Genomic DNA, 18,541 nt, shown 5'->3' with positions numbered 1-18,541 from the left:
ACACACACACACACACACACACACACACACACACACACACACACACAGAGTTATACCATATGCACAGCTCAGATTTTCTGTTTGAATATTCTTATTAGCATGCACCAATTCAGTTTCATTGTAGCATTTCACACATGTACCTATTTGAATCATAATCATTCCTGGCTTCTGTTACTCTCCCTTGTTCCCCTTTCTGCTAATCCTCTTCCCATCTCGCCTTGCTTCTGCCTTCATGCCTTTTTCCTTTTGCAGGGCGTGGGGATTCAGGGAGTTCCAGGTGAGTTGTGATAGACTAGACAGGGATGTAGGGGTTTGTTTGCAGGTTCCTGGGCATCTCACCATTGGCTGCAGCACTGAAGGGAGTGCCTCCTTCCTCCATCCACTGGTAACTACATATGTTCCCCTGAAGGCTGGGCATCCAGTGAGTCAGTCCCTCTGCTCCTGGGGCCGCATGCACAGCCTTGTGCAGATCTTGTGCAGATCTTGTGCAGGCATCATAGCTGCTGAGAGTTGAAGAGTGCAACAGTCATTCTCTGTCCTGAAGCCAGCTTTCCATGCGAGTTCCTACCTCGTCCAGCTCTTTCTGTTCCTTCTTTGATGTTCCCTGAACCTTGGAGGAGGTGATTCAGATGTCCTGTTTATAGCTGGATGTATGCAGCAGTCCTTTATCCTTGAAACAAATACTGTAGCTGGAAAGATGGCTCAGTGCTTAAGAACGCTGACTGCTTACACATGGTGTAAGAGCACACGGTGCCGAGAACCTCCTGTAACTCCAGTCCTGGGGGAATCCAGTACCTTCTTGTGACCTCTGAGGGCAACTGCACATATGTGATGCACAGATGCATATGAAAGCAAAATGCCCACACATCTAAAAATAGATAATAAATCTTCAAAAACCAAAGATGGGTGTGTGTGTGTCTGTCAGTCTGTGTCAGTCTGTGTCAGTCTATGTCTGTGTCTATGTGTCTGTGTACAGCTTTGTATATAGAAAATGGAGGCCAGAAGAGAGCTTCGGATCCTCTGGAGCTGAAGTTACAGGTGAGTGAGCTGCCTGACACAGGTGCTGGCACTCAAACCTGGATCTTTTGTAAGAGCAGAACAAACTATTAACTGTTGAGCCATCTCTCTAGCCCAAGTCATTCTTTTTTCTTATATTTTCCCTTTCTTTTCTTTCCTTTTTAGATTTTGTGTGTATTAATGTACTGCTTATATATGTTTGTATACACAGTTTGTGCCTGGTGTCTGCAGAAGTCACAAAGGGTATTGGGTCCTCTGATACTGGAGTTACAGATGGTTATAAGCCACCATACAGATGCTGGGAACTGAACCCATCAAGTACTCTTCAATACTGAACTATCTCTTCAGTTCTTAGTCATTTATTCTTAATACTTGGCCAGTTATTAGTCTCTTTACTTGTTACTCATCACTGCAAATGGAAGCTTCCGTGGCAAAAACTTCTGGCAGCACTATTCTAAAGGCATAAACAGTTGTTTTGAAGGCAATTTGACAGGCATATCATGTCCATTTTTCAAATAATGGCTTCCCACTGGCTATGGCCTATGACTTCCTCAGCTATGGACTTTGACTGGATTTATGGCACCAGATGTGGATTCCACACTGTAGAGCAAGCAACAGATCAACCAGAAAGAAGTTGGTTACCATTATGATAGTCTTGCCACTGTTGAATTAAAAGGCTTCTCCTGTGGGCTGGACAGTAGTAATGCTGCACACAGGGTCTACAGTTGAGCAAGACCATGTTGCCTGTTCTCCCTTAGTATCCTGCATTGTACCCTTTGATGAAGGCTAGGTAGCAGGGAGGGAGCCTCCAGGCCAGATCTAGTTTGCTTTCTTTGTGGTCTACCAGATGGGCAACCAAGAGGAATTACAATTATCTAGATTGTTTTGGGGGCCTCACTGACTAACAACTTACAGGGTCATAGCCCACCCCTGGCACTGGAACTTTCATTTCATAACCTCTAGCTTCTGGGGGCAACTTTATTTTAATATCAGTTTGGGTAGGTTGTTATTTATATTTATATAAATTTATTCTTATTTATAAATATATACATATATATATTTATTTATTTATTTGTGTGTGTGCTGCCTCTATACAATGCTTTTCATCTTGAACTTTTCTTTCCTGTTTTATTTATTTATTTTTTTTCTGGGATGGGGTTTCTCTATATAGCCCTGGCTGTCCTGGAACCCACTTTGTAGATCAGGCTGGCCTTAAACTCAGAGATCCACCTGTCTCTGCTTACTGAGTGCTAGGTTTAAAGGTATATGCCACCATACCTGGCCTCTTGAGCCTTTCTAAGTCTAAAGAAACTTTATTTTTAAAAAAGATTTATTTATGTATATGGCTGTTTTGTCTGCATGCATGCACACCAGAAGAGGACACTGGATGACAGGAGATTATAGTCATAGGCCATTGGGAACTCTCATGTGGTTGCTGGGAATTGAACTCAGGACCTCTGAGGGAACAAGCAACCAGTGCTCTAAACCACAGAGCTGTCTCTCCAACCCTGAATCTAAAGATTCTAAAATCTTTTTTTTTGTATCATTGGTTGTTTCTGACAAAGGCCAGATTAGATGTGGATTGTGCAGCTGAGTGTTCACTTTTTAATAGGAAAAACTTTTACTCATTAAAAAAAAATTCATGCATAGTTAGACTATGTCTTGATCATGTTGACTTCTTACTTCCTCTTCCAGCTTCCCCTAAGTCACCTAAATATAATTGTGCATTCATGCCCTTCCTGTCTTAACAATTTATTGCTCCCTCAAAAATTCTTAAGGGGTTTGAGAGGGATTTTAACTGTGATCAATTTTAATTTTTTTTAATTAAAAAAAGTTTTTACTTAGGAAATAACTATGTGCTTAGTTTGCAAGCTGTATTCTTTCTGGCCTGCTTTAAATTAAGGTTGTTCAGGGTTTTCAATATACTTAATCTTTGAGAGATGTGACCTGTCAATCACCAATACCCAATAAAACCATCCCACTGTACTGAGTGTCCTCCTCTTCTGTCTCCAGCTTTCCTTTGTAAAATTGGCAGTGAGCTGTGCAGAGTAAGAAAATTACACTCAAGGTAGTAGTGTCTTTTTTCCCCCCTAACTTTTTAATTTAATCTTGAAAGTGATTGTGTAGTTTACAGGATAGCAATGCTGCTTGAAAATCCATCAAAAAGATGGGAAGTTGCAGCATGCATAAGAGGATTGTAAATGAAGAGTGTCTTCAACAGCTCTGGCTCTTGGCATTTCCACAGTGTAGGTATTTCTTTGCTGGGAGATGGGAAAGAGGCCAGAGGAAGGGAGAGGAGGAGAGGAGAGGAGGATTGATTCGACAAGAAGAAAGCTGCCTGCACACAGCTGATTAGCAGGAAGAAGCAGAGAAAACACGTGTCTTCTGGAGTGGAGTTCTCAGAGATTGTAATGACGGGGGCAAGAATTTGGCAATAAAACAATGAACAGGTCCATTTCCAGGAGATAGCTGGCTACTGACCAATATTTAAAGCCAAACCTGATTTATAAACTGAAACAAGATGAAATGTGCCGCCCTATGAGTTCTGAGGTTCCCCTGCAGAGAAGATAAGGGCTTGGAGTGTGAAAGCACAGTCCCAGTGTCTGTCCATCTGAGGGCTAGAGGCAACAGGGATGAGAAAAGAGATGTGTCCTCACACGAGGCCAGCGATGAATGGACACGGGACCACACATACAAGAAAGATGCTTTTGAGTAAAACTAGGACTGCCGTGAGTATTGATAAGCTGAAGCGCAGGTAGACTTCAATAAAATGTTGAGTAAGCCATAGTGGAGAAGATAGTTCTAGGCCCTTGGTAACAAAAGACTTTATTAAAGACCAGTTTTGAAATATTGTGAATTGTCCTCCATATAGAAGTTGGGCCTTGTAGGAGTGCAAAGTAGAACACTGTCTGGACTAATGCATTTCCTTTTGACAGCCTGTGCTGTTTTCCTTTAAAAAAAAAAAAAACTCAAGTTGTTTATTAAGATTAGATGATAGAAGTGCTGGGAAATGGAGCTTTTTAAATTTAATTTTATTTTTTTTAAATTTGTGATGCTCTTAATAGTAGAGTAGGAAATAAGAAAAATTATATGGCAGTGATGTTGAAATATGTGTGAGCCCTAAACCTTCTCTGGGTTTCCTTCAGAGGAACTAATGTCTATATTTCCTCTGTCTTCTACTGATGAAGCCAGCATCAGCTCTACCTAGTCTGTTCTGGGTAGTAATTCTAGGATAAGGAGGACTGTCGCCTACAGGCAGGGTCTGTGTGGCCAAATTTAAGTGAGGTAGATATTGATGACACCTAAGCTAGTTCAGGACATGAAACAGGTGCACAGGCATGGGGGAGAGGGGGATGGTGACAGTTTTGGTAGTGTTTCTATGTTAGCATAGTAGTTTCCCCTTCCTTCCTTCCTTCCTTCCTTCCTTCCTTCCTTCCTTCCTTCCTTCCTTCCTCACTTTTTTGATTTATATATTTTAATTTTATGTATACAACTATGCATGTACGCTGTACCCCATAGAGACCATCAAATCCTCTGGAACTGGAGTTACTGATGGTTATGAGCCACCATGTAGGTGCTTGGAGTTGAATCCAGGTGCTCTGGAAGAGCAGCGGTTGAGCCATCTCTCCAGTACAATGCAGCATTTTCAAGTGGGAGCAAGTACCATGGCTGGAAATGTACATCAGGAGTAGCGTGTGTTTTGTGTATGCTTTTTAAAATTCTAAATTTCAGAGACTTTCTTTTAAAATTTAAAAATTTTCTCATAGTGTTAGCTAATTTAGAATCTCAGTGTTCAAAGCAGTTGTTCGGCATTTATAGTCTCAAAAAAAGCTTCTTGTTTAAGCCAAAGTGTTGTTCTATCCGTTTGTAAGTTTTGGTTCTCAGAAACCACCAGGTTGAATAAAGCCTATCTCAGGACTTGTTTGCAGACACCAGTGGTACAAGGGTCTGTGCTGTGTTTATACAGAGTGAGCACTGACTGCTGCCATGTTTATACCTCTATTTTTGGATTCTAAGATTTAATATCAACAAGCTTCACTTTTGGATTTACTGCTACATTTTCAGTTTTGGAGAGAATGCAATATAGTCATCTCTGTGAAGCTGATTCCCTGTGATGTTTTTGTGTGAGGATCTCATTCTAGATAATTAATTCAACATTCCTGTAACCATTTCGTCAGGTAAAAAGATGCCCTGTGTTTTGAATGAAATTTAATCTTGAAACAGAAGCCGATCATAGAAGGTTTGTGGTTGGACTCGTGGGTAGTAGGAAAGTCAAGGGCGGGTCTAGATTGCAGAGAACAGAGTAAGCTAGGAAGACAGACATGGGCAAGAGGTCACAGGTGCTCTTGAGTAGCACGCTCGGTAGAAGTAGGTTTTTACTTTTTTCCAGTCTCTGTGAAGAAGGTCTTTGTTCTTCTGAGGAGAGTGAGGCAAGCAGTTTAGCACATGGGGATGGGTAGTTGAGTGCTGTTGTCTTGATCTTGTCAGATGGGTACAGAGAGAAAAGACATGGAGAAGACCGTCTATGAAAAGGGTCTCCCTGTGTTTGTTTGCTTATGCTCATCACAGAGCATCATTGTTGGATATTCATCACTTTTTTTTAAAACCAACTTCATCTCAGTCTTTACTCTCCCCTTTAAAACCTCAAACATACTCAACATTTTAGGTAGTGAAAGTTTGATGAATTTAATAATTGTATAAAATCAGGGACACCTCTAAGGGCCAAAAGAACAGCAACCCACTAGGAGAAGAAGAAGCTAGGACCGACCCCCTCCCACCTCCTCCCGGTGTAAGTGGGGCCGGGTGAGGCAGTTTGGTTCTGAGCAGACTCACTTTGAGATGATGTCAGAGATGCTCTGGACTAGAAATGGAGTAACTAAGAGCCACAGGCCAAGGTGGAAATGGTGGCAGAAAGCTGAGGATGAAGCCTTCTCTGCCTTGACTTTGGGTGCTGACTTTCCCTTTAAGATGTGTGTACTTTTTCATTTAATGAAAGGGTGGCTTGAATTCTATGTTCATCTGCAGCCTGAATGATCTTTAGTGTTCTGCTTTGCTTCATACTGACATCAGTGCACTTGGGGGGCAGGGGCTCATGTGGGCCTCTCATTTTGCTTTGGCTAAGATTAGGGCAGCTGTCATTTGGGTTTCTTGCTGTTTGATTGGATTCTTTCCCAATTAAAAAAAGGGATTGATGTACTTGTATAAAGAGATTAAATTATTGAATTAGCAGAAATTATTAGCGGATGGAAGAATAGGAAATTAGTTGCTGACTAGTAAATAGATTGAACATGTGCATAGTTTATTTCCTTTGTCACTTAGAGTCTCAACTAAATTTATGAATTTTATAAAATAAAGACATATGAGGACATGGAAAATGGGGAGAGATCGTAGAATCATGATTTTGCTGAGTAGCTAATGAAGTTCACTACCTGGATTGATCAGAGAAAGGTGGCTCTAAAGCCATGGCAAAGGTGCCCTGGAAACCCCCCTTGTTTAACAAGGGGGCTGCACAAATGTGTCTCAAAGAAAGGATGCCTAGGGTTAAAACTAGGTGCTTTTGGAGCAAAATTTATATAAGAAGCCATGATTCCTGGTTCTACCTTACTCTCTCTAAACCAGGTAGTGAACTGATTTTCCCCCAAAACAAGGTTGCCTCCCCAGAGATGCTAGAACTGGAGAGAACTATTACTTGGGGACTGTAGGTACTGCTGAGAGAGGTAGGCCTTCTGGGGACTACTTTGAATAAGAAAATCCATAAGCATCTTCCTCAGCTTCCAGATTATCCTGTTCTCTGGAGCATCAGTCAGCGCCAGAGAAAAGATTCAAAGGGGAAATTCCCAGGTATTGGGTTAGAAAGGAAATCAGCCCAGCCAGTCTCAGTCCAGACAAACCCACAAACCTCAGAGGCTCCATTTAAAGTAAGACTGTATGTGGTACAGAGAGGGTTAGAGCACAGGTATGGATCTGACAATAACACTATATAGTTTTCAACTTTATCTAAATTACACACACACACACACACACACACACACATTGGTGGGTCTGCTTTTATTCAATATATAAATAACATGCATCTAAGTTCTTAGGTATAGCTGTAGATTTTTTAGTTTCATGAGAGTGTTTTATCATTACATGTTATATTTTTCTTTTTCACTGTTTATACTCTTGTCCAAATTTGTGTGCATGTTTCCCTGCCCTGTGCTAGAGGTAGATTCTCTACTATTGAATGAACATTTGGGCTTTTTCATTTCTGCTATATAAATACTGCTGCCCTCCATGAACTTTGATGGGCTAGGCATTGGACATCACTGTATATGGACAAGGTCATGCCTAAATGTCATCTTTCCTTTTTTTCCCTTCTCATCTCACCTCTTTTCCTGTCTTAAGGGCTTCTCTGTTTTCTAGTTAGCATGGAACAGGTTGAGGCCAGTGTAGCCAGACAGTTGTTGCCATTGCTCAGTGTCTCCCCTTGGTCTTATATAATGAAATGTTGACATGGTTCTCAGAACTACCTTTGAACTTACATTTGATAGGTATTCTGAATTTTTAACTTTCTGTTCTTGATCCTTCAGGACGGGTTCCGTTTTCTTTGTAATTGACAAGACTCTCATCCTTCTGATACCTAGAATATAAAGGGGCTAAATTATTTGCAGAAATAATCAATTATATGCTTAATCTAATTGTACAGATTGATTATAAGAACCGCTAAATAGTTCCAGGAGGAACAGTAGCAATAGAAACACATTTTTGTTTCTTTTTAAAAATTGTAGAAGTATGTACAACTTATATATTTAATATAGTCAGAAATAACCTTTAAAAGTTAGTTTTTTTTGAAAATAGGATCTCACTATAGTCCAGGCTATCTATATTCTAGGTACCTGGCAAAATGAAACAGTTGACAACAGAAATATAAGTTAAAAATGATTTCTTTCCTTTAGCTAGGAAAATAGGAGATGCCTAAGCATTGTTTTTGTTTGTTCGTTTAAAAAATTTCATTCATACTCTTTGGGAAACATCTATATATTAAAATTTTCTGACAAGGCAATATTTTACAGTTTTTTTAAATTGTTGTTTTCTTTTATCAATTGTCTCTTGAGTTTTTGAAAAAATCATTAAGGATATTCTTTGTGCCTCTTCAGACGGTATAAGAAATTAATACTGTGTTCTAGAAAGCCTGTAATCTAGATTTGAAGTGTGATGCTGAGTGTACCACAAGATCTTTAGAAACCTTTTCAGTCTACTACGTACAGATTTGTGGATGTTGTAAAAGATCTCACAACTTTTATGAATGTATGTCTCTCTGTCACATAAGCCATACAATGTCCTTAGGGAAGGTTTCCTTAAAGGCCTAGAATTTTGTCCATAAATGTAATTTTTTTACTAACAATTGGGATATGACCACACCCACATTCACAGTGTTTCTGACTGCCATCGGTGCTGGTGAGACTTGTACTTGGGTGAATGAAGCAAGGGCGTTGGTAGACACTTAGGAAGTCCTGTTTGATTCAAGTTAACATGGTTGGAATAGTAGTTTCTTAAAATTCTTGTCTTGAAAATTAAAAGTATATTGGTAATATTATTTAACATTGATATTATAATATCTAACTGTTTCTGATAATTCTTTAAACAGTATCATAATATGCTTTGGGATTTTTGTTTTTGTCTTTATGATTTATCCATAATCAATTAAAAGGGCAGAATTCAAAAGAGGTTTTATCATTATTATTGTACCATTAACAATTCTTAAACTTGGTGTTACTGTAACTTGACACTATATTTTTGTATGTTTTCTGTAAACATACTTATATATGCATATATATTTTAATGTTAGAAAATTTGTTAGAATTTTAGTTCTTAGTTCAATATTAGTATAAGTTTTAATATGTTTGAAAATAGTTTTATGTATCCAGATAAATCTATTTAGAGATTTAAGTCATGTTTATATTCATATTTTTTTGCTTCTGATATAATTGCTTTTTAAAATGCCATCTATGAGAAATGCTGATGAACAAGATTTTCCTATTTTCTCCCTGGTGGTGGTGCAAGCCTTCAAGTGTAGCACGTGGGAAGCAGAGGGAGGCTACTGTGAGTTTGAGGCCAGCCTGATCTACAGAATGAGTTCTAGGACAGCCAGGGCTACACAGAGAAACCCTGACTTGACAAAGATTTTCCTGGTTTTTCTTTCTAGATACGTTATTAGTGTATTTATTTGGATTAATCATTGTTGATACAGAGTTATGAGAATAATGTGTTAATTTAGTTTCGACATTGTAATTACTGGGTTCTCACTTGGATTCTGAGTGCTTAACTAGGTAAATCTTTCAGTGACTTTTCAATATATGTTAGATTATTGGCTGTCTGATCAAGTAAGTGAAGAAGCTAAGTGAGAAAAACTCTAGGGTATTGAATTGTTTACTTGTGTGGGGTCTTACTGTGAGTAATGCCAGAAAACTAGTAATGCTTCTTAATTATGTGGGTACTCACTAGGTGACACCATTTGCATGGGTTTTCTGTTTGAAATTTAATTTTTTTTAGATGTAATCCCAGGAATTCACTTTACGCCTTTTGGAGTATTACTTTTTGCTTTTATGGTTGATATGCTTGAGTTTTGCATAGTTGTTTGAAATGATAGCCTTACAGATTAAAGTGGGAAGAATGTTCTGAGGTCAACCAGTTCATCTGGTTTTATTCAGTAATGATGGTACTCAGCCATACAGAAAACACATTACAGAGCACAGAGAAATGATTTAGGTCAGTTTATTATAATGTGATGCAGTGATGTCTTCGGATTACATCACCTGCTTAGTTTAGCAGACCCATAAATATTAATGGGGCTAATAGATATGTAACTAAAAGAAATCCAAGTATTTATTCTTTTTAAAAGATTAACTTACTATTCATTGTCCTTCCCTTCTGCTCTGTATTCAGGTTGGTGAATGCTTAGGGAATAGTTACTCCTGCCAGCCACAATAGTTTTTATAATGTGCAAGACACAGCAATAACAAAATAACAGCGAGGTTTCTCTGGAGATAAGAGGATGGGGATAGTGAGGATGAGGACAGTGAGGATGAGGGGTCAGTACATTGAATAACGTTAAACTGTAACAGTTGTATTTTGCTATTATAAATCTCAAAGTAATATATTATTTAATCAAAAAATGATTGAAAAAAGCTAAGAGAAGTCCTCATTTGCTAATCAGCCATAAATGGGGATTTTGTAGTTTTCTCTCTCACATTGGCCATGACTTTGACATTTGCTTTGCTCACAGTTATCAACAGTAGCCTAAGTTTCAGAAGAACTAAGGGAGAGGCGGATCCTCGCCTCAGAGGCTCTCCTCTTTTGCACAGGCTCAGTGTAATTACTAGCATCAGTGTAATTTTACATTTGTCAAATTTAGCAACTGCAGATACAAGGCATCTGGTTAAATTAGAATTTCAGATAATTTTTTTTAAACAAGATTGTCCCAAATATTACATGGATTCGACTTTAAAAATGTCCTATGAGATTTAGATTTAGCTAAATGTCCTGTTTCTGTTTGTCAAGCCTAGCTATTTCTGTTTATTAGGTGCCAAGCAGTCAGAATCCAGTAAGGAGTCCTTGAGGGTCTCAAAGAGTGAGGAGAAAAACAAACAAGGGATTTAAGGAGGGCAGCATTAGAGTGGAGAGGTTTGGAAACGCTTGATGCCAAGGATCTGAGCCGGGAGAGGGAGTTGAGATAGGGATGCTATTGCCTGTGAATGCTCTGGAGTGTCACTGATAGGCCAGAAACCCAAGCAGGAGCTAGGTGACGGACAGGCGAGGTGGGGAAATGAGACAGTAATGAAAACGAGAGAATGTGATAGAGGCAGGGCAAGTTAGAGGAAGGTGAAGGAATGAGTCAGGCCCTTCCTAGTCTCCAGGGCTGGCCGTGGGGGTGGGAGAAGGATATCAGGGAAGGAACCCTAAGAACTAGACTCTTGCTACCTCGAGGACCTCCATGCTCAGTCCACTCGGTCTCCACACTGTAATGGGAAGAGTCTGGTAAGAGTTGCTAACTGCACTTCAACTCCTAATCCTGCTTTCTCTCCCTTTGAGAGAGTTGAACAGGTTTTTACACTGCTTGCTTCCATCCCTTCTATTCCTTATGGCTACTCTTTGGTGGTAGGAGGTCAGGCCATGCTTTCAAACCTATAGTTGGATTACACTATTCATTGTTCATTATATCTTTGGGATGAAAGTGAGTTAGAGTTCCTCAAAGACATCTTTGTCTTATACTTTTCCTTCATTCTAATACCAGCCTAAGTTAAAATAGCTGAGAAAGCCTAGTATATGATTTGCTTATTTTATATATGTGTTTTGCCTGTATGCATGTATGTGTACTGCATACATACCTGATGCTCACAGAGGCCAGAAGAAGAGAGTGTCAGAACCTGTAGAGTTAGAATTATGGATGGCTGTGAGCCACCACGTGGGTACTGGGAATCACACCCGGGTCCTCTGTAGGAGCAAGTGCTCTAAGCCCTTTAACTATCTTTCTAGCCCCCTCATATACATCGGAAGTTTCCGTTGTTCTTTTTTGGTAATCCATTCCTGAATTAATACAAGGGAAGACTTACTAGTGCCTCTAGTTCCTCTTATATCTTAATATAGAGGGAGTTTGTTTGAACCTTTGGAAATATGTAAGAATATTTTCATCTAGCCACATAGGCTCACTGTAGAACTGCTGTGTGGTTGAGCATGATCCTGGCAGTTGCTGGTGGTCATGATCTACTTGTGTACACATGCTAAGACTCAGCTGGACTGTTAGCCAATCACTGTAATCACAAGTGCCTTAATGGACACAGCTTTATGACTTTCACCATTTTGGGAGTGAGGCTATCAGGTGCCCTTTCCCTATATTAGGCCCCACATACAAACTGTTGCAGATAAATCAAGTGATTTAAAGGAGATCCCTACTCCCCATCCAGGAATGACTTGACTTCATGTTCATATAGTGTCGAACTCAACTATACACTTAGACCTGCCCACTTTAGTATCAGTTAACTATTACTAGTTAACTCACCCACCCACTCATTCAGTCCTGAGTTGTTCACTTATAAGCGGAGGCTTTGCTTTTTGACTCTTTGGATGACAGTATTCTTTTTACCCATTTTTATTCTTGAAGCCACAGTGGTACAACCAGTTAGCATGAGGTACTCAACTAAATCTGTACTAGGAACTTTCCCCCTAATTTTTAGTGTTTCCCTATAGCCACAGTATCTAAAATTTCACACTATTCCTGGAATTGACATATGTTTCTAATTGACTGGACAGAAAGTTTATTTCCGATTTTATACTTTGAAGAATGTTGCAAATGACAGCTTTATGTAGTCCTTCCAGCCTTGTCTTAGATTGGTTTCTTAGTGTACATGGCGTCTTGTTAATACATACTAAATTTCAGGTTGGACCAAAAGCTGGGCCATTTATTGCTGCTCTTCCCCTTTGCTGGAGAGCTACTCACTCAGACCATCAAACTCCTCTGGAGAAAATGTAGAATTAAGCTAATAAACACCAAAGAAATGACTGTACACTGAGGCGGTCTTTTGATGTGGTAGCAGAAATGACTAAACCAGAGACTTTGAACAGTGTACAGTCATTAAACATGAATGTATGTAAATCACCTGGAAAACTTAAACTGAAATTAGGTTAAAGAAAACCACATCCCATAACTTTATAAATACATGTAAACTTTGTTTTTTCTTATTTAGTTCCTTGTAGGCCTTAGAAATGACACATGTATTACAAGTATTTTAGCTCTAGGACTAGGGAGAGGCAGATCAGAGAACAGGCGGCTGCTTTAGCAGGTGTCCTTTCAGAGAGTTGTCATGTCTCGGGCTATGTACAAGTTCCAGTGTCTACTCAGGAATTGTCTAGATGGATAACTATATTCTCCCCTTTCCTGACTCAAATGTGAAGAGAGAAGGAGAAGGACAGTGTGGATGAGAACTGAGGAATGGTGACTGACATTCTAAAGCTCCCCCAAAGCATATCAAGTATAAATGACTTAGGTCAGGTGAAAATGTGATTTGAAAAAAAAATCGCTGGCAGTAATTGAGACTGGATAAAGGATCTTGTGAATTGGGATACGTCAGGCTGGCTGACTAAGACTTCTTAGATGAATAGGCCACTAGTTTCTAAGTGACTAGTTTTTTAAATACAATATCTCATAATTGCTAGAAGAGAAAATTACCTACAGCAAAAAATACTCTAATATTTTTCCCTGTTACTTGAGATAAAATATAGAATGTTGTCAGCTGACTTTTTAGAGCACTGGGGAGATGCTGACACCTCAGGTTCCGTTGTAACTGCTGAGTGCTTGTAGCCTAGCAGCCCAGCTCCTGGACTTCTGTTTCCAGGGCTCTGTGGGAGTTGTGATGGCACACACTTCTTGGCTGCCATAGACATGACATCCTCTTCAGCCTCTGGACAGCGTTCCCTGCTATTTCCTCTTCTTTCTCATTAGGGTCCTCTTTTAGCTCAGAGACTCCGACCTCTAGTTCCTTCTTCTACCCCTGCTTTAAATGTACACTTCTTGGTGTACTTCATTTCTAAATATTGAGGTGCACAGCAACCCTTCCAAGGTGATCCAGTCAAACCATAGCACTAAGTACCCGTACACATAAGTTCTCACCTGTCTCTAACCCCAAACTGCCCAGTTCATAAGTACAGCTTCATATGTCTTGTTGCCTTTAGTATATCTTTAACTGAACCTCTGAGTCTTTCTACCAAAACAAGCAGAGAAAACACTTTTGCTTCCCAGTCTTCATCTTGGGAAACCATACTTTGTTTCTTTGTTTGTTGTAAAAAAGATTTACTTTTTTAATTTTAAAATTAAAATATGTGTCTGCGTGTCTGCATGTATTTATGTGTGTGTGCCTGGTGCCCATGAAGTTCAGAAGAGGATGTCGGGTCCCCTGGAACTGGAGTTACAAAAAGGTGTGAGCCATGCCTTGGGTACTGAGAATTGAACGTGGGTCCTTTGGAAGAGCAGTCAGTTTGCTTAACTCCTGAGCTATCATTTCAGTGCCCGTCCTTTAGCCTTTCTGTCTCTCCACACATACTCTTTTCTCGGGCACCCCCTAGTCTGAGCCACCTCTGTCCTTGTCGTACTACCTAAACTCTGAAGCTACTCGAGTGATTTAAAAGGTAAAATCAAGTCATGTGGCTTCCCTGCTTGCCATGCATTACGACTTCTGTTGTACTTCAGGGAACATTTGGTCAGCTTTCATACCTTACGCATCTGTGGTGAGTGTTCATAACGGGGAAGTGGGACATTGCAGCATTAAGGAGAATAGAATTTTCATGACGGGTGGGCTTTTTTTTTTTCACTGTAGTTTTCTCAGTGCCTAGAACAGTGTATACACATAGGTACTAATAAGAGCTTGAACAAAGAAACTCACCAACCTATGGGACTTCTAAAGCCTTTCTCCTTTGTTTTTCAAATCAGCACAGCAGCCAGGCATAGTACTTTTAACCTTAGTACTCTGGAGGCAGCGGCAGGCAGGGGGATCTCTGAGATTGCGGCCAGCCTAGGTTACACAGTGAAACAAAACAACAAAATCCAAAGCAGCACAGCATAGCTCAGCAGTTTGTACCCTGTGTAGAAAGTCCGGTATGGCTTCTGATGTGCAGTCACTTGCCTCTCCGCTTCTGTCCATTTCCCTGCGGTTCCTGTTTGAGTCTTCAGATCAGAGCTTATGCTTGATTATGAGGTTAGGTGAGTATGGAGGAGAAGAGCTAGCAAGGAAATGAAAAAGGAACTCAGAATAGCATTAACCGCATTTAAGAAGTAATGTGTTTTGTGATGAGCCTTGTAATATGCATAGTAGGAGATACGTTGAGCCTTCCTTGTCCATCATCAACAGCTTCCAGCCTTACAGCTGTTTAAACAGTCAGCATTTAATTTAGATATTGCCTATGGCAATGAAATGGTGAGTTTGTAGAAATTTAGACATACGTACAGCTTCCATAGTAATTTGTAAACCATTTGGGGCAAGATTAGGTTTGATTTTAAAGGATATTAGGAAGGTTCTTAAGTTTCTTTCCTGATTCGATTTTTTAAAATCTGTGTGACTATCAGAAGTTTCATTATGAGTTTAACAATAAGTGTGTAAATTGTGAATGAGCCAGGGAAAGGGAGTGCTTGCAAGCCATTAGTAGTTCTTCATATATTGGTGTAAGTGGATTTGTTAGAGGCACATGACTGGTATGGAGACAAGACAGGCTCTGATGGGACATGCACGCCCAGACACAGGACTCGAGTAGGAGATGAGCAAGGACAAGAAGACCTGTTTAGGAGACCGGCAGATGTGGCCCTCGGGCTTTCCAGCTTTGCCTCAAGGTGTTCCCAGCCTGGAGCCTGTGGAAAGAGGTCCTTGTTTTCAGTTCCATGGCATTCCCTAATGCACTGTGTCCCCAGAGCACCTGCCAGAGGTACTTGGAGCTGATTGCTGCTTGTTTATTTTTAGGTATCTTGCAATATATTCAGAACTCTCCCTCCTAGTGACAGCAATGAATTCGACCCAGAAGAAGATGAACCTACCCTCGAGGCATCATGGCCCCACTTACAGGTATGTTATAAAAGAAAACTCCCTTAACTCTTCCCCTGGTTAGCAAGGGGATTCCTGGAAGGAAGAGATCAAATTAGAATACATAGTGGCAAACTAAAGGATGCTTTTGTGTTTCTTGAGCTTGATAATTAGCATGCCAGAAGAGAGGAACAGTGGGCTGCAGGGCAGTACTTTTGCTTGATCCACTGGGTCTCTGTGTTGCAGGTCCAGCCCGTAGGTCTTACTCCCGTATCTCTCTCTTATGTGAACCATTTTACCATCCTGCCCATGGAATTTCAGACAGGAACAGAACTCTTCACATTTGTATTAGCTGGATGGGATTAGGTCACAGAGTACATACCTCTTTTTTTTTTTTTTTTTAAAGCAGTCAGTGCCCAGGGACATTTTATGTCTGTCTTTGCAATATCAGTTAGTGGATTTCCTTAGTTTATGCAAAGGTCAAAGCAGTGAGAAAGAGGAAGAACAGAGAAAGCTGTCTGGGCACTGGTGCCAGGCCACCTACTTTGTTTACTTACACATCAGCTCCTTATTTTTTTGTGTTCTCCCTTGAGGCCAGCATTCCTTAAAAGAAGAAAATAGAGCCTCTTGAATGTGTCGCCCCCTAAAGCCTTCTTTCCATTGAGTTGGAGTGTCTTCAGGGGACAGTGAGAAATAACAGGAAGAAGAAAGAGGGAGGGAGGGAGGGAGGGAGGGAGGGAGGGAGGGAGGGAGGGAGGGAGGGATGAATGAAAGGCGGTTTGCCCGGCGTGGGGCGCGCGAGGGAGGGAGGGAAGGAGGGAGGGGGGGGGGGGGGGGGGGAGGGAGGGAGGGAGAGAGGGAGGGGAGGAGTGTAGTCCTGCCAGGAGCCACTGTGTGTGGTGCTCACTCACTGAGCATGGTGAAAGGCCCAGAGGAATCTAATGTATGTTTTCCCCACGTTAGAGTTTTTTATGTAGATTTGCAGCTTGGCTAGTCCTTTTTTAGTACCTGTAGGTTGCTCCTATGGGTCTATTGCATACTGCTCTGGTTACAGGGCTCTTTCCAGGGCTATTTTTTACAACCTGTCCCCAGGCTTGTGATACTATGTGGTCCTCTTAGAGGTACCAATTATATGTACTGTAAGAGATTTATAGGCCTATTGTGTTTTTCATGTATATTTTCTAGATGATACAAAATTCGAAAAAGAACAAATCAATGGTGGAAATCTTGTCATACTTTATTCTTTTTTAAAAAGTATTTTTAATGACTTCTTGTATGAGCATAACAAACTTGTTATTTCCCTCCCTTCCCTGTCACCCCTCCTTCTGTCACTGAAACTGTTTTTCAGCAGGGCTGCATCCTACTCTGATTTTTTTTTTTTCCACGGTTTCTTTTCAGTTTTGGAAACAGACTCTTACTGTGTAGCACAGAGGTCTGCTGGGCTCTGCCTCCTGAGTGCTTGGGATTAAGGCGTGTGTTTAATGTTTGACTTGATTATTCTTCTTTCTATTTTATTTTTTAAATTAAACCTGCTGAGTTGAATTGGGATTACTTGCATGAGCCTGGGTCAGGGGTTGTTTACTGGGGCCAGGGCAGCTTATCAGTGGCCGCACACTGAAGGAAATGTGTCTTATTTGTAATGCTTGATACTAGCCAATTGGATTGAAATTTAGTCTGAGAGAAAATAGATTTTTTTTTTTAAAAAAGTGTTCATCTTTTTGAGGCTTTTCTCCATCTTGTGTACATCCTGGTGAAGAGTCAGGCCATCCCCATCACCGGCAGAGCATTTCCTACACTCATCTTAGCGCCACTAAAATCCAGCAAAGACTTAATTTAATACTTCAGTTTATCTTCCCGAACTTAAAAAATGGTTAAGACATCGTTATAAAGAATCTGCAATTAAAAGTGTACATAATGATAGACAATAGAAGGCTAAATGAATTTCCTAAGCTATTGCAGTAAAGTGAGGACTGCATCCTAGCTCCCGACCTCCCTATGGGAATAGTAACGCTGGCTCACAGGAAGTGACAGCTACAGTGAGGGCTGGCCGATGAGACTTTTGCTCTTTTAGATAAAAAGTCAGAAATGTTTATAAAATGGGCAGGCTTTATGCATGCTGACATCTTGTTCAAGCCTGTAATCCGTCCAGTTCTTTCTTAGCTCTGAGGGAAATATGTTTGACTAAGGTTGGGTCAAGTAAAGAAAACTTACTTTTAAAATCACAGAAAAGCAGACATGGTGGCACGTGCCTACCATCCCAGCTCTTGGGAGAGAGAGGCTGGGCAATCGGGCTCAAGTAATCCTCAGCTGTGTAACTTGTTTAGGGCCAGTTAAGGCTATGTGAGATCCTGTCTAAAAAGATAAAACAACAAAAAACAAAATATGAGGTGAAACTCACGTCATCCCACTCCTAGGAGAGCGTTTGCTTGCTCAACTTTGTTCTCACCTGCTGTGTAGGCATCCTGGTGCAGGCTTTAAACTTTTACCAATAGTCCTGGGTTTCCTTTGGATAGCCTTACTCCACTAATTAGTCACTTTTTCATTTCTCAATAATGTGGCTTAAACTAACAAGACCATTCAGAAAGGGTCTAAGAAGTTTCTTCAGGCTGGCCAGCTGACTCACTGTGAAAGTGCTTGTTGCACCTGTCTCAGAATCCGAGTTTACTCCCTGGAACTCACGATGAAAGCAGCTCTTACAATATATGTATCATGTGCACAAAACATGGAAATTAAAACTTTATCTCTGTGATAGATTATTGATGTCATCATACCCTATCACTAAATTCAATATTTTACTTGTCCTTGAAGTTCTAGGGATGAACCCAAAATTTTGGCACGTGCTGGGAGCTGGCAGTGCTTGGCCTACATCTCCTGCTCGCTTGCTTTCTTTCTTTCTTTCTTTCTTTCTTTCTTTCTTTCTTTCTTTCTTTCTTTCTTTCTTTCTCTCTCTCTCTCTCTCTCTCCCCCTCTCTCTCTCT

At 40.4% G+C, this 18,541-nt stretch overlaps 1 protein-coding gene across 1 annotated transcript in view; it reads left to right on the top strand.

Annotated features, from left to right (window-relative positions):
- Ppp2r5e (protein phosphatase 2 regulatory subunit B'epsilon) overlaps nt 1-18,541 on the top strand; it is a 145,013-nt gene that overhangs the window by 85,021 nt on the left and 41,451 nt on the right. The window contains exon 4 of the mRNA XM_028789131.1: nt 15,504-15,605. Coding sequence (XP_028644964.1) covers nt 15,504-15,605 — 102 coding nt within the window. The remainder of the gene's footprint in view (nt 1-15,503; nt 15,606-18,541) is intronic.

The sequence above is a fragment of the Grammomys surdaster genome, unplaced genomic scaffold (genome assembly GCF_004785775.1).
Source record: "Grammomys surdaster isolate TR1022 unplaced genomic scaffold, NIH_TR_1.0 127, whole genome shotgun sequence".
NCBI classification, from domain to species: Eukaryota; Metazoa; Chordata; class Mammalia; order Rodentia; family Muridae; genus Grammomys; species Grammomys surdaster.
This window is presented reverse-complemented; position numbering and strand designations above follow the sequence as displayed.